At 39.3% G+C, this 23,322-nt stretch overlaps 1 protein-coding gene across 10 annotated transcripts in view; it reads left to right on the top strand.

Annotated features, from left to right (window-relative positions):
- Positions 1 to 23,322, top strand: part of NFIA (nuclear factor I A) — a 398,911-nt gene that overhangs the window by 298,645 nt on the left and 76,944 nt on the right. For all 10 annotated transcript variants that reach the window (XM_033151951.1, XM_033151947.1, XM_033151946.1 and 7 more), the window contains exons 4-5: positions 5,531 to 5,605; positions 18,167 to 18,284. In XM_033151951.1, coding sequence (XP_033007842.1) covers positions 5,531 to 5,605; positions 18,167 to 18,284 — 193 coding nt within the window. The remainder of the gene's footprint in view (positions 1 to 5,530; positions 5,606 to 18,166; positions 18,285 to 23,322) is intronic.

Genomic DNA, 23,322 nt, shown 5'->3' with positions numbered 1-23,322 from the left:
TTGTTCCAATAATTATTGTAAATATTATGACTACTCATGTTAACAAGTTCCACATGACCCACTTAAGAATCTCTCATTTGAATGTTGCGAAATCAGTTTACCCAAGATAAAAAGCTTTGGTTCAGTGATAATTTTCTATTCCATGTTATCATGCATTGTAAGAGACAAAACAGGGATAAACGAGAGTATTTCATTTTAGCTTATTTATATTTATTCCAGGTGTAGAATTTGACAGTGTCCTTTGAAGCCAAAATTATTATCTTTTACATGATGTTGCTCTTATTTCAATGTGCAGTCCAAATAATTCTTAGACCATTATCCCCATTTGCAATTATTCTGAAACGGTCTCTCTGTGAAATTTATGAGTAGACTACAAAGAACAAGTTCCAACTAATTTTGTGCATGCTATGAAGAGTTAACAAAACTTTCATTATTACACTCTATTAAACTGGGACCAGGAAACAATTTCTAATCAATGCTCTGATCTGGACAGGCTTTTGTGTTAGGCCTAAGATCTTCTGTTCTCTATTCACACATGCTCACTTCCAGCTGTTGTCATTGAAATCCCACATAATCTCTCCAGGTCAAAGGGCAGTCATCCATGACTGCTGCAGTTAAAAGGTTATGCTGATTTGCGTTGTCAAATATTGGCTCTTTTTTCTCTTGGCCACTTGTATTCTGCCTTTTTCAACAAGAAAGATCCAGCCTAGGATTGTATTACATGACTTTAAAGTCTTTAAGGTGTCCATCCATTGTGCTAACATGATTTATCCCAGATAGTCTAATTTTTTCCTGCTATATGCCTCAAAGAATGTGCTGGTGGTTCTTAAAAACTTTTCTAAAGCCATATGTGCAAACAAGCTTCAGATAATATGGGCATGTGAACCCAGTGGCTTAGTGGTTATTTGGAAGGAAATGCTTAATTTGAATGGCTAACGAAGTGGCCTTTAGTTAGTTATTAGTGTGATGCTGAACTGATATGAAAAGCAACTCTCAGCAAATAATGGTAGCAAGAGCAATAGAGGGGAAATCCATGCAGTACAGCTAAAGTGATTTCTTAGGAATAGCAATTGGCCCTTTATTTTTAAAGCCTTCATTTCATCTAACTTTATTTTAATGTTGAGATATTTGGATAACAAGTCCATACTTAAATGTCTTTATTAAACGCACACAAGCACACACTGCAAATATGCATTGATCAAACTGTGAAACTTTTAAATAGACTGGCATGGGAAGAATATAATTCACAGCATGCTGATTGTCACCATCACATAGGAGCATGTGAGTGAATAGTCGGAATTCCACAGAGGGATACGTCGCTTTCACAGCTTTCACCTTTTATTAAGGATAAAGACAGTTGAAATCTTTTCTAGCCTGCCGCAAATTCAATTTAAATACAGTAAATTACAATTCTAGTGACTAGGAACATCTGACAGTTCTGTTTCTAGTGCAGATAGTGACTTATTTCACTTCACCTCAGAGGAAACTTAAATATGTTGGGATCTGTTCAATGCCTGCATTGGAGACTGCCTCGAACTTTGTTGTACCTACACCACAAGTGTAAACTATGGGTACTGTTCTACCATATGCCTCATTAAGTGTGTAGTCAATAAACTCACACCAGATTGCATGAAAATTGTCATGGTTTTTTTAACCTCTTGCTACTTTTAATTTTTGTGTCAGTTTTTCCAATAATTTTGTTTGGCAAATTGCAGTAATCCCATTGATTCATAGTGATTAATAGTTGTTCTTGCAGCAGTTAATAGCTATGTTATAAGTTCTTCATTTCTAATTTGCAACATATCAGGACAATGCGAGTTAAGCAGAGCCATTCCTGTGGTCATGAGGACTATCTGCCTTATAATCAAATATATTTCTGTAAATGCATCTTTCCAGAACTTTTCTGTTTTTGGACACTCCCACCACTTGTGCTGATATGTCCTTATAGTGGAAGATCCTCTACAACACATAGGAGAACGGTCCTGTTTTATATGGGCTAGGCATCTAGGGCTCTTTCTCTGGTTAAGGGCTCTTTCTTTCATTGTTGCCAAAAATGGATTTGTATGTCACTTTTGTCCACTCTCTGTTCCATGCCTCTATTTCAACTTATACATTTTAATTCAGTTCCTACCAGCTTCTCAAATTTTGCTGAGGACAAAATTGAATCTCTGTAATATATTTATACAAAGATGATGTTAATATGTTTGCTATTATATTTTCTTCGACTATTATTTCTTCCTATGTCAATTGTCTTGTGGCTTCATTTTTAACCTGGGAATTTGGTAGCCTAATAGCCATGATATTTGAATATTTTCCGATTTAAATTGCATCTTATTAAAGGTAAGCAGTAGTTCATCTTTATAAAAATAAATTCCTTAAAACCATTATTTTATTTTTCTTTCCACATATCTGTAGTATAGACACTATAATTATTTTTGAAAACAGAGTGGAATTGTAAGGAAATAATAGGTGAGAGGCCTGGGATCAGAACCTTTGCCTATTTTGTCCAAATTTTAACAGATTTGTGAACAGATTTGTAAGCCAGTACAAAGAGAGGAATTTTTTTAAGGTATTACTTTTAGAGGCACACCATCCATTTCTAAGTTTTCAAATGTTCCATTGAGTTTCTTTATTGCCAGGCATTAGGTTTGTCATGTTGCTGAGTTGACATGTGTTGTAATAGCTGTTTAGATTTTGGAGTCCTCATCCTCCAACAGTTGGGTGAAGGTACAGCAAATATTTTAAAATGCATGGCCTGTCTGTCTGTCTGTCTGAAATATGAGTTTGTTAAGTTTTCTTCCCCACTGGAACATACGGGCAGGTGGGATCCAAACTGGTCACATCTGAAATAAAAATAATACTTTTGAAACAAGCATTAGTTTAGTTGCAGTATCTGAAGCTTTTTCTAGTTATTGGGACTTGTAATATTTTGGAAAATTGTGGGGAAGTAACACCATCAGCATAAAGTCGCAGAATGTATTCCCTTCCATTGATAGTTTACAATGTATAATCTGAAAGACACCAGACGTATACTTCATACATCATTGTCCAAATTTAATCATTTCATTGCATTTCAAATGACTTCCAGATTCACTGTCGCACCAAAACATAAGGCTGATACTTAAGTTAGTAGGTGTACTCCTTGATAGATCAGAAATCTTTTTAGCAACTTTTTCAGGTGCCCCTGTAACAAGTAACAAGTATCATAGACACCTATTTTGTAAGTATTAATAGAAGTTACTTGCATGACATTGTTTGTGAAACAGAGGATTATCTAGGTAGGGGATAAAACCAAGAGGAATCAAGTTGCAGTTAGAGTAGGGAAGGCTTTTCTTTCTAATCAGGCATTTGGTTAAGATAATAGGCTTGAAGTTCTAATTGATCACTACTATTTTAAGATTTTAAGATGTCTCTGTATAGTAAGTTACTCTACATGGCAAGGCTTTTCAATGCTGGCATTACTTTGCAGTACAGAAAAGCAGCATTTACAACTTGTGCAACAAATATTAAAAGTCTCACTTTGTAAGAATTTATTCATCAAGACAGTTTCTCTTTGTGTGTATGCTTGCATTTTAATGCTGTTTTCAGCTGCTGTGGTTTTTATGTATGAACCTGTTTTTAATGATTGGTGTCTTCTTATCTTGTTTTGTATGTTTTGTTAGCAGCTTTGAGCATATTCATTAAAAGGACAGCACACTATGCCTTTTACTCTAAATAGCTAAACCGTAGAGAATGTGCAGAATGACCATGGTGAATGTGCATAATTGCTGGTTATTATGCACATCTTTCCATGGCTACTCTATACAATTTCCTATAATGCTTATTGATGAGAATATACGCAAGGCTTACGTTCAGTAATGCTTGTAGATGCAAACATTTCCTATGAGTTAGTGAGCATGCACATGGCTTACACTGGGAAGCAATTTATGTATTTGTGAATGCAGTTCACAGTTGTAACACCTGCATTGATTTTGTGTTCTGAGCTTGATGCTCTGCCATTCAGGTTAGCTGGGTACCCATCTAGGAAAAATGTTAGCTAATAACACCTGACTTTTACTGTTTGCTCAAACCCTGGGTAATAGAAATGAAAATAATGCTGGCAGATTCAGGATTCTGCTGGTGCCAGTGGGCTGAAGAAATGTGCTTCCAGCCCTACATTATTTATTGGGAAATCAGCTTGAATGTGTTGCTTGAATGGAGAATGTACAAAGGCTGCTTCTAATAATGCTGTATCAATACTGAAACACTTTAACAGTAATGGACCTGCAATTTTAATTTTTGATAAATCAAAATAAATCATTTGAGTTCAATTAAACCTTGCAGGCAAAATAAATATAAAATTGTGTGCATGTGGGGGTTTTGTGGGGGGGAGTTATATTATGCAAGAACTTAAATAGAGATAAAAAGTATTTTTGGTAATTTGGAAATGAAATCAATGAAACTGAAGCTGAAGGAATTTAGTATGTCTGGGCATAGCAAAGCTTTATATTACATTAAATAATATACGTGTGTGTGTGAGAGAGAGAGACTTGATAATCTTCATTAGAACAACCTTAAAATGTATGCCACTTATCCTATGGACAAGAACAACTTTACAGTTCTTTTAATAATCCCTTTATCCTCAGATTTCTTTGACCCTGATTTCAAAAGCAATAGGTCAGGCTGCCCTATCAGCCACAGACCTCTAATTGAAGTCTTGATATGTACTGTACGAACTATAGTATCTGGTTCAGCAGAATTCCTTGTTACCCGATTTGCAGTTTGAAGGCTTCTTGTTTTGTAATTGATTATACCCAGAAAATTAAATTAACATTTGGTGATAGACATGTTTTCATAGAAAAAGGGAAATACTGTTATGGGAAGTGTAATAACATTTTGATATAAAATATCCCTTACACAAATGAAACCGGCAAGCAAGCATACGCCTTGTCTCTTAAAGAAATTCAGAGGATTAGAGTTAAAGCTTTCTTATGCAAAGATTTGGTTTCTGTTTTGAAAAGCTCATTTTAAAGAGTTTTTTTTCTTTTTATATGAAAAGCATTCATTTTCAAGATTTTTTAACAGCTGCTATTTTAAGATTTCCCTAATGTAACCTCAGAAAAGAAGAGTACATCTTTAAATCTTGTTTTGTTTGAATGAACGAGTAGATAATCCTGATCAGATGTTTCTTTAGAGAATAATGTTTAAAACGATTAAAGAACTTAGCTGTCCCATCTGATTCCTAGGTACAGTATTTTAATTTCAATTGTTAAGTCTTTAGGGTCATCTGAGGTAACTGTTTATTAAAATGAGCTTCTTTTGTTCAGATTTCCAGCTGTGATGCTTTAATATATACAATTCTCCCTGTTAATCTGTCATGTTAACTTTCCTAAACTCTAACCATATATCTGCCTACCTAAACAGCAATTAGTGATAAGTGGAAAATTAAATATTCAATTTCATTCACATTAAACAGATAGTGAAGTATTTAAGAATACTGTCATTAAGTGCTTAAAATTAATCGCATCTATAATTTTCTTGTGTTTTGTAGGACATTTGGGCTTCCAAGACAGTTTTGTCACATCAGGCGTTTTCAGTGTGACTGAGCTAGTAAGGGTCTCACAAAGTAAGTATAATTTGTAGTTACATTAGAATATCTTACTTTGACATATTTCTTTCTTTGATTCCTCCATCCCACATGATTACTATGCAAAACGTTTTATGAAACTGATCATTCATTCTCCAGTTCACCATGCCTTACATCAAGTAAATTGTGCTATATTTCTAATTAGGTCAGATGTATCATATTGTAGTAATAGGGTCCTGATTTTACAAAAGGACGTTGTTCATTCTGAAACCTGCTGTCCTACAAATTGCTGTAGTAGAAAAGCAAAGCATGCATGCAGACTCTAGCCTGATATAATTTGTGATGTTACACTGATTAAGGACATATATGGCCACCGAACAGCACTCTAGAAGAAACTGCAACTGATTGGGATGCTCTGTCCTGGTAGTCCCAATCGATGGGAGGGAGCTGCTGTTGTATTTCTGCATTGCTGTTGTGCCACTATTGTTTGCTACATAATCATCATCATCATCAGCATCATCATCAGGATCCCTAAGCCCAGGCATGGCCAAACTTGGCCCTCCAGCTGTTTTGGGTCTCCAGCTCCCATCGTCCATAGCTAACAGGACCAGTGGTCAGGGAAGATGGGAATTGTAGTCCCCAAACAGCTGGAGGGCCAAGTTTGGCCGTGCCTGCCGAAGCCATTTACATAAAGCACAATAAAGGTGTATCACAAAAAACCCAAAAAACTTCTACACTGTGACTTGAAGCAGAGGGGAGCTGGGTGACCAACTACGAGGAACCCTGAGGGCTAGAAAGTTGGCATAACTTTGCATATAGGTTTCTATATAGAATGTGCTCTGGAATTGACAAGCTTAGTGGAAGAAGATATAAATTGCTGGCTCTTATCCATTTGCCCTCAGAATAGAGGGGAAACAAATGCTGATTTTTCAGTACACCTAGGAACAAGTCCGAACTCACCGATGTGTCAGGACCCACAGTTTAAGAACAGTTGCGTCACATTGCAAATATTTTCAGAGCTCATTTCTACAGTTTTGAAATTAGAACATTAATGTTTAACCAAACTTTAAACAGTCGGTCTTTTAATGCACAATAGCACGGATTCATGCACAAATAAGGGGTCATGCCCAGTCTTTTTGAAAATAATGGTTCTTGTGCTGAAATATTCTATGTAGAATGTGAAGTATCTGATGCTGGAATTGTATGGAATTCTGTCTATATGAAGCTATTGCTTTTGACCTTTAAAGAATGCTAATATTCTTGGTCTGAATGACATTCTGCAGTATGATCATTACCAGTTTGTCAATATTCACTAAGAACAGTGAATTAGGAGTACCTGTCACCACCCTGTTCAATTGATCAAAGGTTCCTTGATTGTATTTTACTATGACATAATCCAGACAGTCCAAGGAGAAATGGACGCCATTGTCTCATGGCTATGCCTCAGCTTTGATGACATCTAAACCAGGGCTCAAGAAGTTAGTGCTTTGCTGATTTTCATCTCCAGTGAAAAACTAAATTTAAATCATAATCTAACTCCAGTTAATTATTACTGCCATTTAAGAATGCTTTTGCCAGACTTTTCTCTAATTCTGTGGAAGAGGGGGGGGGGCTTAATTTTCATTTGCTCCAACACATATTCAGAGAAATGTCCATATTCATTTCAGTGGAAGGTGCCAATCTATATGCATAGTTTATTACACATATGGATCAGTATCCCATTAAACTAAATGTAGATGTCTGTGTACATAAGAGATCTATATGCCCATCTGGTCACACTTAGATCCTCGTGTTGATGCAATAATTTTAAAGTATTGATAGAGGGATCCTCCACACTCAAACACACACATCCACACTCATATCCACACACGTCAAATTAGTAAGCTTATTTTTCACCTGCTGTAGATATTAAACCTCTACTCAATATTTTACATTATAAATCAGTCTATTCAAACAGTAAACCAAACAGACAAGGATGATATAATTTATTGCAACTAGAAAACCTAGGAAAAAGTGAATCTTGTGGTACTGCTGCCTGGCATTAGACTGTCTAGGTGTGGAGCCTTTGGTTAGACTCTTCAGTTAAAGCAACAGATAACAATCTGTTTCACTATCACACAAACAGGTGAATTGTATGTAGCGTCCCTGGCAATAGGAAACTAAAATGAAATGTATGTTTTACATTGGCATAAGGTGGCACCCTAGTGTTTGAAACTTGCAATAATTCAACTACTATACAGCACAAATCATTATTGCTTAAAAAGCAATAAAGCAATAAAGCAGTGATCTCTCATGTACAGCATGACTCCCCACAATCACCTTGGGAGGTCAAACCTCCTCTTTTGTCACCTTTTGACTGGAAGATTTTGTAAGGCCAGACAGCGGTTTCCCTTATTGCTGGTTTTGGGCTGTATCACTAAGGCTGAAAGTGCAGGATGGGAGGGAGCAAAAGGTATTGCAAGAAAGAGGTCCCAGTACATTGTGACTACTGCCATTGCAGATTTGAACTTGGTAGATCTTGGGGGGGGGGGTTATTGGGTTGTTGTTTTTATTTTGATTATGTAGTTTGTGGTTTTATATTCTGATTTTATCCTGTGAACCCGTCCTGAGACCTGCAGGTATAGGATGGTATCATCATCATCATCATCATTGATCCCAGTCTGCTATAAAGTGGTCGGGATGGGAATTGACAGTTTCTCTTTGGCTTGAGATATTTTATTCTGCAGAAAACCCAACAAACCTAAGCCTGCTGAGTAGAATGTAATGTTGATGGGAAATTAACGTACACAGGGATTTAACATGGTCATTTATGCGGAAGCGAGAAACAGTGGGAGGGATTCAACATCACACTATGTTGATTGTTGTGCCAGTGCAAGCATTTCAGCTTGTCATATGGAATGATTTCCCCCCTCTCCTCCACTCATGCACTGTTCTGGGGGTTTTCCTGACCGCCCCCAAGCCAATTTCAGGAGCATACTGAGGAAGGAGAGATGGGAAAGCTCCATTGCACAGGCAAAAGTCATTGCTCAGGCTTGCATTGATGGAACTCATTAGCTGAATCATACCCTGAATTATTCACACTGCTGAAAGCAGGCATGAAAGGCACAGTTTATTTTTTTTGGTTTACCAGGACCACACAAACATGTGGGCTTCCCAAAAGGAACTTGGAGCACTTTGCTCTTCCCTGATCTTTTGTATTCACTTGCTGCACTGAGTGAGTTGGCATGTCATCCAAACTCAGGCTTGTGGTTAAGTTCTGTCCAGACTAACCACAAGCTCTAACCATGGTTTGGTCTTAACTACAGCTTATGGTTAGCGAGGAGAGAGCTTAATCATGGGCCTGGGTTAGGACAACATGCTAAGCGAATTCTTGGATTAGGTCAGTACAGCATGCAAATAAGATCAGGGAGGAGCAGAGTGACGAGTTCCCCTTTGGATACCTGCAACATCCACATGGTAAGGTTGGGTTACCGTGTACTGTGAAACAGACCAGTGTGTATAGAGTGATTTAAGCAGACCTTAGGATCATGCAGCCAGTTGCAACAGATCCCTGGATCCAGAGCAGCAGCAGTTTTCTCAATAGCTGAAGCCTGAAAATGTAGAATGGCTACTGGCAATTAGTCACCAGTCAATAAATATGAGTGCCAGAGCACTTTTAGGTAGAAATGGCAAACCTTTGTGGTTTGGCTCAGATCCTCTTTCTGTGCTTGGAATAAATAAAATCATGATAGAGTGCCTGTGGTAATGCAATTCCCCCTCTTTAACTAGTTAACCACTAGTTCTCTATATTGGACAAACAGGCCAAACCCTACGCCAAAGGATAAATGGACATAAATCTGATATCAGGAATCACAAGACAGAGAAACCAGTAGGAGAATGTCTCCTAGGACATTCTATACAAGATCTCAAAGTAGCTGTCTTAATACAAAGGAATTTCAGAAATAGACTGGAAAGAGAAGTTGCTGAATTGCAACTCATTACCAAACTTAAAACCACGGAGAGACCTGGTCTGAACAAAGACACTGGATTCTTATTTCATTATACATGACGAAACTATTTTTAGCCATCTCACCCCTTGCTTTTTCCTGTAAGACCAATTGCAGTCATTAACAGTTGTCAACAGGTTTTCCACACCTATCAGCCAATCACCCATTCCCACCACCCTTCCGAGTAATACCCCTCCCCACTCTCTCACATATAAGGGTCTGGTGACTTCTGTTTCAGTGTATCTGAAGAAGTGTGCATGCACACAAAAGCTCATATGAAGAACAAACTTAGTTGGTCTCTAAGGTGCTACTGGAAGGAATTTTTTTTTCATTTTGTTTTGACTAGTGGAAAGGGTTCACTTGTTGTATCATATTGAATAATTTGGTGGGAATTATGCAACCTTCTCAACTGTCACTGACTTCATTTCAATTTAAGCGGTGTTCAGGATTGTTCATACAAATGCAGTCTCAGCTAGGAGCTGATTTTGTATGAGAAGTGCTGAATGAAAGATGATTGACCAGCCAGTATTTTGAAGGGTTGTATCTCTTACATTCTGCTGCATGATAGCTGCACTGTTTCTCCATGCACAAGCCTTTGAGTTTTCCACTGTGCTAATCAATATTGTAAGAGGAGTAGTTAAAAATCAGCAGCATGAAACTAAATGCTAAGTTCATATTCAATAGCAAAGCACCACTGTCCACAGGCTACAACCCGAGTTTGGCTATGAAAAGACAGACGCGAAAAAAGAAAAATTATAATACAAAATAGACGGCAGGCTTAGAATCAACCGTTGCGTTGCAGTGACCTTGCCTTTTGTATGCCATTACACAATTCAATGGCCGCCCACTCAAACCTTGCTCTCAATCAATATCCTATTAAAGGAGCACAAAAAGTCTCCATAAACTTAGTGGTTAGCTATGTTTATAAATGGAATTCAGCATAATTAGCTGGTCAATAACATACTGCACTAGTAATGTTAAAATGAGCACCAGACATTTAATATCTGTGATATTCTACAAGGCTTTGTTACAAAAGCTAACATTACAGTCTACAGGACATAAAGGCCTAGCCACAGATTTCAGCCACATTTCCCACATCTTCCTTTCATGCTTACTAATCAGTTTATGAAAAGGCTAGCTGGTTAAAATGCACGCTTGTTCCTTAGGTTTACCTCCGTTTAACCCTAGAGACACCATCACTTTGCTGCTGTAATTTCTATATATCTATTTGTGAAGTCAAATCCTTCTCTGGATAATATTCACAGTTTTAAAGTAAGTGCCTAATTAGAGCACAGATCATGTTGATTTCCAGAAAAGGGTGCTTTTGCCAACTTGCCACAGTGAAACAGGTAAATACAACAACAGCAAAACTGATATAAACACAGCCTCCTTCCTTAAAAACCTCCTGAGCTGCTAACTGTAAGAGATCTGATTTCATCTGATTTAAATTAGCCCTCCAATGCCATTGTCTTATGTGCTGAAGTGTTATGGAAATGCTTATGAACATTCTAATTGGTTAAAAAATAAAATGAAAGCATCATCCCAATAGGGCTGGAGACATACTGTAGGGGTCTAGCTGCTGGTGCTGAGTAGGATGCAGCAGAGAAGGAATAGACAGAATTAGTGGCATTTTTGTAATTATTATACAAATTTATAATCCACACTTCTATAAAAATAACAAGGTGGAACACTGTGTATAAAAATAAAAGCAACATGTTTCCCCATGAAACATCATTTAAAGCATTATTAAATACTGGTTGGGTTAAAAAGAAAATTCTCCAAAAGAAATGGCTCCATGTAAATATCTTTGGGTCTCCTACTCAAATGCAGATCCTCAGAACAAAGCTGAGAGGTAGGACAAGTGGCCAATATTTACTCAGACATCTCCTTGGCTGAATGGGGACTTGAACTTGAGCTTGTCTTGTCCTTCCCTCTGATCATTGCATCACATAAGACAAATACTCAAACTATTTTTTTGCTATTTCTTTATTTGCATATATCAATGATTTTTATTAATAAAATGGTAAAGATTTAATTGTACTGGTAGTAGCATATTTTTTGGAACCTTTAGACTGGGGTGACTCAGGCAGATTCATCTGGCACTCCCAGTGATTGAAATGTATTCCATGTGTAAGGAAGGTTTGTGACCAGACCACCCAGTCAGCTGAAACTGGATCCCAAGGCAGCATTAGTTCAGTTAGACAAACTTTACACACATCAATCAAAGGAGAACTTGAAGGAGAGACTAAGTCTTCAGTAAAGCTACCTTACTGTGTGTTCACTTTGTCCAGATATCTATTTCAAATGGGATCTTTGTACAGGTGAGCTATTCATTGGGTTGGAATCGATGCAAAACATTTAGACATATCTCCCTAGATTTCAGTATCCTTTCTTAGTCTTGACAATGTTTTTTTCTGGAATCTCTGTGTTGGAAAACACATAGATTTTAGTATGGTCCCATGGTATAACATATTCTGTGTAGCTTCCTTACACTAAATGCCACTTAGTAAAGAAACTAGATTTTAAAAACAGAATTCTTCCTTTGTAAAAGGAGCATAATTAAAACAGGTTCTCCAGGGTTCACATCATAAAATGAAGGAGAGGATTTTTTGACCCAAGCTTTTGAGACAGATACTAATGCATGTCACAGAACATACAGCCATTGCTAGAATCTTTTGTGGACACTGCTTTCATTCCTTCAAATGTCCCTAAAACTACAAAGCCTACTAGCCTGCTTTTTCAAAAACATATTCCAAAGAATGAAAATTGGGATTCCTTGTTTTGAAATATTGCTGCCAGTTTATATGCTGGCTACAATAAATAAATAAATAAATGGATGAATGAATGAATGGTGGGATCACTGAAGATTATCATTGCCGACTTAATGGTTATATCCAGTTCTTCATATGCCTATTTATACCCTCCACCTCTAGCATGTGGAAACCTCTGCACTCTGGAAGAGCGATTAGCTCAGTTGAGCCAGAGATTTCAGTTGCACCTTGGGGGCAACCAGAATGAAGCATTTCTGCAAAAGAAACTGCTGAGTCCTTCTAGCTATAATGGGTCTATAGACATATTTGGCAGGTGGACTTACAATGGCAGAAGGCCAGCGTCCTTGCCTCTTCTACCATGATATTTTGTCTGCCCTTGTAAGCTTTAACACAAAAAGGTAAAGCAGACAACTGTGTATTTCAGCCTCAGAGTTAAAGCACACATCTTTGCAGTTCCAGCCTCCTTTCTTCCCAGGGAATGGAGAAAAGTTAACCAAGTTCTAAACACGTCCTGTATACAGGCTTCCCTTGTCCTTTACATGATTAGTTGAAAAATGGTGCTTAAAAGATAAGTAAGTTGAAAATGGGCACGCAAAGCCCTTTATTGCCAGTTAAACACACAAATACAGAGAAGAGAAGCTATTTCATCCCATCAATAAACAATTCTCTTAGTGCTACTAATGTTAATGACGTTGGGTTGCTCCTACCATGATCCTGCTTCACTTATTAAAAATTCTGTAGAACCTTTTAAATGTGCACATTCTGGACCATTTTATTGCATAATAGGAAAAGCTTTTGTTTTTAGTTCTCTGTATGGCGAGCACCTACATTTTAACTATATAAAGATGTGATGGCCTGGGACTCGGGCTGGGACTCAGAATCGGAGGAGGCTCAGTCCGCATCGGATCCTCTGCCGCAGGCATCAGCTGAACCTAGTCTGGGGCCTGATCCTGAAGAGCCTCAGTCTGCTCAGGTTCTCCTGCAGCAAGCACCAGCTGGGCTGAGTCAGGGGCCTGAGCCTGTCCTGGCTCCAGGTGCTGAGGATACCTCATTGCAGTCAGCTGGGCCATCAGAGGCTGAGGCGGCCCCTGGGTCTAGTAACCCTGCGGCGTCTCCTGAGCTGCAGAGACTAAGGGCTGAGAGAAGGAGGGACCTGAGTACTCGCAAGAGGAGTGCTCGCCTTCAGGCGAGGCAGGGTCATCAGGGGATCGGGACCGGCCGTTACCTCGGCAGAGATAAAAGGGCGGTCAGATCCCGCCCCAGGTTGTGGGAGCAACATTGCTGCTTGCCAGATCCTGTCTGTGTTTCTGTTCCTCACCCTGCCTGGATTCCTGCCTTGCACCCTGCCTCGAATTCTTTGGACTGACCCTTGTTGACTCCTTGGACTTCATACCGGACTTGGACCTTGCCTCTTGCATTACCCCCGGGACCAGCACAAAAGAGAACCTTCTGATTAATGTATTTATTTTGCTTTCAGAAGTCTTACCTTCTCCACATATGCTACAGTATGAAGCAAGTTATGTGTCTTTTACCACAAAAATTAAGTGAGGTGCTTAGGAACCTACAAATGAAGAATTTTCTATCCTGATTTTCCAGGGTTTCTTAAGGGAAGCTGTGACTCTTTCAGCCCATGGTTGGAGCCTGGTGGGGTCAAGACTGGAGTCTTGCAGAGGAGGAAAGGACAGAACCCCTAGAAAAGGTTATGTTCATCTGGGGGCAGTAGTAGAAAACCTGTGTCCTCTCCAAGTGTTGTTGGGCTACAACTCCCATAAACCCTGACCATTGCATATGCTGTATGGGTGTTGTTGTTTGTTGTTATCTTTTACCACTTTGGTGTTTGCATCCTGGACTCCTATGCGGGGAAGGTTGGGATAGAATTAATACTATTATTGTTATTTCTGAAAACAACCCCAAAACTGAAAAACCAGACAAGCCAATTGAAAAAATGGTCAATCCCATCTATCTCTTCAAAAAGAGTCTAGTACTGTGTAATAAAAGTTGCACTTAAGTGCTTAAGTTCCAAGTAAGTTACGGTGTAGTGTTAAGAGTGTTGGACTAGGACCCACTCCCACATGAAACTCAATGGATGACCTTCGGTTAGTCACTCACCCTCAGCCTAGACTAGCTCACAGGATTGTTGTGAGGAAAAAATGGGGTGGAGAACTATGTACACCACCTTGAGCTCCTTGGAGGAAGGGTGGGATACAAATATAATTGTCATAAATGTAATAAAGTAACAAATACAGATATTACCTATGGCATGAGTTGCTATTCGCTATCATGTCCTTACTCTTTCTCACATGGTATTTGGCCTAAGACCCATGCAGTCCTATTTCTCTGCCTGCCTGCCTGCCTGCCTTGATATCTGTACATCTCCAAAAGTATTTTCCTTCATGAGGAACAATTAGATTTAAAATGAGAACACAGAGAAACAGATGCTGATTGGAGTAAATTAATAAAGTAATACAATAGGAATATAGTAGGACTTACTTCTGAGTACACATGCATAGACTTGGGCTGTGTATCACTCCCACACACACTTTCTGTCTTCAATAATCCTGTTTAATAAATATAGTGGCTTGGGAGCAAGATTTCTATATACCTGCTTCGAAAAGACATTATTAACCTTTCAGTTTGGACTTCCATAGGTCTTGTGTGAATGAAAATTTATCAAGCAAAGGCTTTTTAAAGCACAAATAAGTTTGGCCAAGACTGCTAAAACTGTAGAGTGGATGCTGCAGAGTGTACCTTTATGATTGATTTCCATTCAAGTCAGACTGACTGCAGTGTGGTCATTTTTCTAACCCATAACTGCTCACACTGCAGCAGTTTGCTATCCGCAGGGTGTCTGAATTATAGCAGTCCATGTCCGTGTTACCTTTTACACAAATTACTTACACTGGTTTCTTTTTCCATGCAAATTCATCAGTTTTACAGCCTCTTGTCTCTGCTGTCAGGAAACTCTAGCAGACAGCACAAATTGATAAAATGAGTTAATTTTACAATGGTTGGGTTTTTTTTAAAGTTTCATTCACCCATTGCACAGGAAGCATATTGTAGTTAAAGGAAGACAGCAAATGAGTTTAGAGTGTTCTTGTAAATTATTTCCCAAGTTAATTTCTTTCAAAGATCATTAAAGGCTGGCTCCCATTTTAATATCATTGTGCTCCTTCCATCCTGTGCTTTTAAAAATGCATTGCTATCAATGCATCTCAGTTCAGTGGCTATCTTTAAACCACTGCTGAGAGTATGCCATAGTTTACATGAGTAAGCTGTGTGAGGATTTTGTTCTTTGTATTGCCCATTATTCTTGTACTTCAGCTGCAGTCCATAAAACACTAAGTACATAGTTGCTCCTCAGCTGAAGATTGCAGTTTAGCATATTGCATACTGTACATGTGGAAAGCTCTCGGTTGGTAAATGCTGGAAAGGACCTCTGCCCGAGACCCCAGAAAGCCTCTGCCAGTAAACTCTGTCAACGGGGCTGGATGGACTTGCTATAAGGCAATGTTATGTTTATAGCATCGCTTTAATCCTAGCACTGCAAACAGACATTTGCGCTTATGCAGCTAAAGTGGCATTGCACAGAGACGGTGGTTGGCAACCTGATGTACTCCAGCTATACTGTTCTGTAACTCCCATCAGTCCAGCCCATGTGGCCATTCATCAGGGATGATGGGAATTGTAGTTCAGAACATTGACAGGACACCGGGTTTCCTGCCCTGGTCACTGTTGTAGAGGAGGCAACCAGTCAGGGCCGTCTTTACCCAGGGGTGCGGGGCACCTAAGCACCGAATTCTGGGGGGCACCAAATGTCCCCGCCCCCCTCCTCCGTCGCTCTGTTACTCCGTAGCATCAAATATTCCTGAAGAGTCAGGAAACAAAAGCAGTTATTTCTGCTGCGTCGTTTACAGGTGAGCGATTTTCCTCCCCAAAAAAGGTCAACACTTTGGCTCCTCCCCTCAGAAAAAGCTCAACAACTTTGAGTTAGCACCCCTTAAAAAAATTGGGGGTGGCTAAACTAAATTTGGGGGCACTGGGCGGATCGTTGCACCCCAGTGGTGCATATGCTAAAGATGGCCCTGCAACCAGTTCTTCTCAATTATCTACAGAGATGGACCTTGTTGGCCATGGACACACTAAAGGAACATGTAAATCAACCTTGATTGCTTACCACTTGCCGAATGTATTAGATGTATGAGAAATGAAGTATATTGATATTTCACCATTCTTTATGCATACGGTAGTTTAATCTGTAATGGCTCATTCACATAGGCAGATCATTTATACAGACAGTGAGTTGCTTCATACAGTGTCAAACCATGGTTTTGGCTATTCTTGGGCTTGCATGCTTCCTCCACCTGGCTTCCTTGTGTACTCTGTTTCAAACCCTGATTTCCTTGTTTGGCAGACCTTAGGTCATTGTTAGATCCAAATTAGCAAACTATAGTTTCCACTTGCCCTTGAAACCAAAATTGGGAATCTGGCTTAGATCTAATGCCCTAACTATGGTTTGGGTATTACATCCAACATGACTTGCCTCCGTTCAGTGGCCCAAGACATTTTGCACGCTGGGTAAACAAGTATATGGCACCCACTCACACCCATTGCTGACTTGATGGGCTTGAGCCAATCATTGCATCTTACCCTAACCTACCTCACTGGTAGCGAAGATAAAAATGGGGAGATTGCATACATTGCTTTCAACTCCTAGAGGAAATGGAGATTTAAATAAAATAACACTTTGAAAACTGATATATGGTCTACTGTAATGTAATAAATTCTTGGGAATGGCTCTGATTTTATGCCACAGGATGTCATGAAGCAGTTAACTGACTCCTGGATCCCCTGGAAAGGGAGGAGAGGAGCTGTCTGTTTTTCTCCCAGATCAATCCATAACTGGCACAGAAAATATACATAAAGTTACTGTTGAGGGTGAACTGTGGTAACAACAACTGGCTCATCCTGGCCTTGTCTGTCTATTGCCTGGCTGGGGATTGCCTGGTGATTCCTCCTAGCACATGGAGGCAGTTGCTGAATTGCAGAGGATGAAGCTGCTGCCTCTCTGCCTGTTAACCCGAACTCATGTCAAGATTGAAGTGTTTCTTCCCCTTCATTCTAGTCTGAGTTCAGGATTACAGGATTCTACAGTTTCTCTATTGCACTAGCTGTTCATATAATGGCAGCAAAAAATAATAATTGTTGTTGGGGGGTTGCTATTTGTTTACAACAGGTGAGAGAAGTATTTGGATCCCCCGCAACCACCAAGTAACAGCTGCATATTTATTGCGTAATATTTTTTTTTTAGAAAGGCCTTTAGCAGCTTCTTAGGTGGATGATACCAGATCCATATTAGTGATGGCAAGAGATTCATGACCTTCTGTCTTTACACTGCAGAAAAAGGAGTTCATAATATCTTTGTGAGAAACTAGTTCATTACACACATTTGTAAAAAAGTTGAGAGAAAAATGTAACAAAGGAAGATCTTATCATTTGCACAGGACAGCAAACATTGAGAAATGCTTGGGAGAACATTGCTAAGGTGCTCAGTAATGCCAGACATGAGAAAACAGATCTAAGAAGAAGCAGCATTCCTACAGTTTCTGAAGCCATTGAAATACATGATGGTGCAAAATCAGACTTTACCATCAGTAAAAGACCTTCAAAGAAGACCTTAATCATAAAGTTGCATAATGAACTTTTAATCTTTCTGATTACAGTGCCAATTAACTCATACCTTACTACCTACATGCTGGTAGGTCATTAAGGTGAAAGTGAATGTTTGAAATGTAATTATTCCTTTTCCACACCACTTACCTACTTCCTTTCCTTTGTTTTCCCAGCACCGATAGCTGCCGGAACAGGGCCTAATTTCTCACTCTCAGATTTGGAAAGTTCCTCATACTATAGCATGAGTCCAGGAGCAATGAGGAGATCCCTACCAAGCACTTCCTCTACCAGGTAATTTGATCTCTGCATGATATTGGGTTATGGTTCAATCCCCCTGAACTACATGGACATTTCAAAATGAGTAATGCTGTCATTTAGTGCTTATGTTGCCTGACATATTCTGCCTGAGACACTGATCCTTTGTAAAAATAAAGTAGCACTCATATACATTCTGGCGCTTTGCAGAGTTATACAATAGATTTTTCTTCTGCTTAATGTTGATGTAAATAAGGAGCCATTTCTTATCATGCCTGTCAAACGACTGATCCACTTTAGCTGAAAGAAAAAAAATCAATCTGGATCATTAATATCATTCAAAATGGCAACAGGCTTTAGGCGTACTTGTAAATCCAATCTCATGGATACTTAAGAAAAGGACCACAGTATGAAATAAAAAATATCCTTGCTGCAAATTAGCACCTAAGCCTCAAAATCAAGACTTATAGGAACCCAGACTAAAAAAATCACCTGCTTGGTTAAGTCACTAAATTCCTAAAGCTGTATCTGTAAGTTGATTTCTAAAGGGCAATTCCTCAAATTTGCATTGGTCTCTCTGCTAATGCCCTTACTGATTTATCTGGATCCTGCTGTTCACTCTCCTTTCTTGCAACGTAATGCAACCTATTGTATAAGAAGTAATATATCTTTAGTTTATTTATTTGTTGTTGTTGTTATTATTATTATTATTATTATTATTATTATTATTATTATTATTATTTGTTGTTGTTGTTGTTGTTGTTGTTGTTCAGTCGTTCATTCGTGTCCGACTCTTCGTGACCCCATGGACCAGAGCACGCCAGGCATGCCTATCTTTCACTGCCTCCCGCAGTTTGGCCAAACTCGTGCTAGTCGCTTCGAGAACACTGTCCAACCATCTCATCCTCTGTCATCCCCTTCTCCTTGTGCCCTCCATCTTTCCCAACATCAGGGTCTTTTCTAGGGAGTCTTCTCTTCTCATGAGGTGGCCAAAGTATTGGAGCCTCAGCTTCAGGATCTGTCCTTCCAGTGAGCACTCAGGGCTGATTTCTTTAAGGATGGATAAGTTTGATCTTTTTGCAGTCCATGGGACTCTCAAGAGTCTCCTCCAGCACCATAATTCAAAAGCATAAATTCTTTGGTGATCAGTCTTCTTTATAGTCCAGCTCTTACTTCCATACATCACTACTGGGAAAACCATAGCTTTAACAATACGGACCTTTGTCGGCAAGGTGATGTCCCTGCTTTTTAAGATGCTGTCTAGGTTTTCCATTGCTTTTCTCCCAAGAAGCAGGCGCCTTTTAATTCGTAAGGCCTCATTGGACAGCCACTTTGCTTTCTTGCATTTCCTTTTCATTGGGCTGGTTTTCGTTGCTGCCTCCTGTATATTGTTACGAGCCTCCACCCATAGTTCTTCAGGCACTCTATCCAACAAATCTAAATCCTTCAACCTGTTCCTCACTTCCACTGTGTATTCATAAGGGATTTGATTTAGATTGTATCTTACTGGCCCAGTGGTTTTTCCTACTTTCTTCAGTTTAAGCTGGAATTTTGCTATAAGAAGCTGGTGGTCTGAGCCACAGTCAGCTCCAGGTCTTGTTTTTGCTGACTGTATAGAGTTTCTCCATCTTTGGCTGCAGAGAATATAATCTGATTTCGATGCTGCCCATCTGGTGATGTCCATGTGTAGAGTCGTCTCTTGTGTTGTTGGAAAAGTGTTTGTGATGACCAGCTTGTTCTCTTGACAGAACTCTATTAGCCTTTGCCCTGCTTCATTTTCAACTCCAAGGCCAAACTTGCCAGTTGTTCCTTTTATCTCTTGACTCCCTACTTTAGCATTCCAATCCCCTATAATGAGAAGAACATCCTTCTTTAGTGTCATTTCTAGAAGGTGTTGTAAGTCTTCATAGAATTGGTCAATTTCAGTTTCTTCAGCACTGGAAGTTGGTGCATAAACTTGGATTACTGTGATGTTAAAAGGACTGCCTTGGATTCGTATCAAGATCATTCTATCATTTTTGAGATTGCATCCCATTACAGCTTTTGCCACTATTTTGTTGACTATGAGGGCCACTCCATTTCTTTTACAGGATTCTTGCCCACAGTAGTAGATATGATAGTCATCCAAACTGAATTCACCCATTCCCGTTCATTTTAGTTCACTGATGCTGATGCCCAGGATGTCAAGGTTTATTCTTGCCATCTCATTTTTGACCACATCCAGCTTTCCAAGGTTCATGGTTCTTACATTCCAGGTTCCTATGCAATATTTTTCTTTACAGCATTGGACTTTCCTTTCGCTTCCAGGCATATCCGCAACTGAGCGACCTTTCGGCTTTGGCCCAGCCGCTTCATCAGCTCTGAATCTACTTGTACTTGTCCTCCGCTCTTCCTCAGTAGCATGTTGGACACCTTCTGACCTGAGGGGCTCATCTTCCAGCGTCATAACTTTTATATGCCTGTTGTCTTTGTCCATGGAGTTTTCTTGGCAGGGATACTGGAGTGGCTTGCTGGTTCCTCCTCCAGGTGGATCACATTTAGTCTAAACTCTCCACTATGACCTGTCCATCTTGGGTGGCCCTGCATGGCATAGCTCATAGCTTCCCTGAGTTATTCAAGCGCCTTCGCCATGACAAGGCAGTGATCCATGGTATTATTTATACCGTGCCTTTATCCCTGACAGGGACTTAAGGTGGCTTACATATTTTTTTTAAAAGCTACCAATGTAGAAAAAATAATTAAAAATTGATAGAATTATAACTATATCTGCCTATCTATCTACACACACACACACACACACACACACCCCAGTTAAAACCATACAAGTAGTTACAATAAAAACAGTTCAGCACCAGCCCTTCCATTAAAAGCAGAATCACAGATTTGTAGAGTTGGAAGATACCACTAGGGGCATCTAGTCAGGTGCTCTGCAATACAGGAATCTTTCAACCAATATGGCTCTCAAACCCACGATCCTGAAATTAAGAGTCTCATGCTCTACTAACTGAGCTATCCCTCAGGTCCAGTCAGTTTTCCCAAACGCTGTTAGAACAAATATCCTTTTTAAATTCTGGTGCCCAGAAGTGGGGACAGTATTCCAGGCGTGGTCTGATCAAGGCAACATAAAGCGGGACCTTATACAGTGGTGCCTTGCTAGACGAAAATAATTCGTTCTGCGAGTATCTTCGTCTAGCGATTTTTTTCGTCTAGCAAAGCGCCAATGTAAATAGCGGTTTTTTCCGTCTTGCGAGGCAGCCCCATTGACAATTTCGTCTTGCAGGGCAGCCTTCCGCTAGCGAATGCCTTTCGTCTAGCGAGGCATTCGTCTAGCGAGGCATTCGTCTAGCGGGGCACCACTGTACTTTTGTTGATGCAGTCTAGAATAGCATTTGCTTTTTGTTGTTGTTGTTGCATCACGCAGTTGACTCATGGTCTATCATGACATCTGTATATCTTTTTCACATGTAGTACTAGTAAGCCAGGTGTTCCCCATCTTATATTGGTGCAACTAGTTCTTCCTGCGTAAATGTAGAACCTCAGATTTGTCCCTGTTGAAATTCATGTTGTTAGTCTTGGCCCAGTTTTCCAATCTGTTAAAGTATTCTTGAATCCCCAATCTTCAGCAGCATTGGCTTCCTATCCCAGTCTGGTGTCATTTGCATGTTGGATCCTAATACTCGGAGTATCTTTTTCTAAGCACTCACAGACTGATAATTAATTATATTTTCTAGTACCAGTTTACTTCAGAAGGGTCCACTTGCTGCAATAACAAAACATTATGCTATGATATTACTTATAACAATTCTTCAGGGGTCACATAGTGGAGTGACAATCCACATGATAATGTTACATGGTTTGTCAATGAAAGTCATGACTACTCTGTTGGGCTCATTTTTGTACATAAAAAAGAATGATAAAAGTCCAACAGGTCCCTTGAATAGGTTTGTAACCAAACAGCTGTCTGCTGTGCATTTGCAAGGCCTTCTCAATTCCATTAGACGTGTTCTCACCCAACCAGCCACTTCAGCAGTTGTTCACAAACTGAGTATTCCTGGATTAGACCCAATTTAATTTAGATGTGCTAATAGCAGTGTGATTGCTGCTTGAAACACAACAGTGCAGAGGCAGTTCCATGTGGTTAGCTGTTTGTTGGAGGCAACTTCCCATACAACTTCGGTAATTTCAACAATGCCAGTACAAATTCTGCACCTTACATGATCTGGGCCTTAGTCAAGTGATTGCCAGCTCTCCATTAGACCTTGGCCAGCTCTTTCCTTCAGAACCTTAGCAAACGTGTCTCTCTGTTTACCATGGTTCTTGCCACTTTTGATCATTTCCTTCAAAGATATTACTTCACTGTTAGGGAATGTGTGCAAGCCGATAAAGTATATTAAATACTGGTACACACGCGCTTATATAGTTATTCACATAGGTTACTCTGGCTTACTGCATCTTCCCACTATGTGTTACACTCAGCAGAGATAAGCATGTGGATTGTTCACACATGACAGAGCACCCAATTGCTCCTACACGGAATTGATATGTAAAAAAATGTAGTGTGAAGTAGCCCTCAGCTGTAGTCAGATTTTAAAAAAAAATATTGACACCTATAGCTAATATGAAGAGTTTGTGCTTACTTTCTACAAATATAAGTCTGTATGGTGATGACTAAGAGAATATACTATTTACTTAGTCAACATTCTGAAAGTTGGCAAATAAACTAATTATTATATAGCAGTAATCAGCATATTTATTTGCAAAGTTTGGCATTTCTGTGAATGCACTGGGCAATTATCATTCATTTATCAGGCTATACTTGTTCCCATTACAGGACTGGTGGAATAGACAGATGATTAATGGTACTTAAAAGTAAAGCTCAGTTGTCACTCTTGTATGCTTCTACAAATACCTTACACAGATAAGGTGCTAATTATAAACAACACCAGTAGTTAATAACTGCACAATATATTCGGGTTTTTCTCTCACATAGGTTACTTCTCCTTAAATGTCTTACCACTTACAGTTTTGCTATTTACACCTAAACATTTTTATATGAAAGTATGTTCTGATTGAT

The sequence above is a fragment of the Lacerta agilis genome, chromosome 6 (assembly GCF_009819535.1).
Source record: "Lacerta agilis isolate rLacAgi1 chromosome 6, rLacAgi1.pri, whole genome shotgun sequence".
In the NCBI taxonomy this organism is placed as follows: domain Eukaryota; kingdom Metazoa; phylum Chordata; class Lepidosauria; order Squamata; family Lacertidae; genus Lacerta; species Lacerta agilis.
Note: the sequence above shows the minus strand (reverse complement) of the source record. Positions and strands in the feature narration are given on the sequence as shown.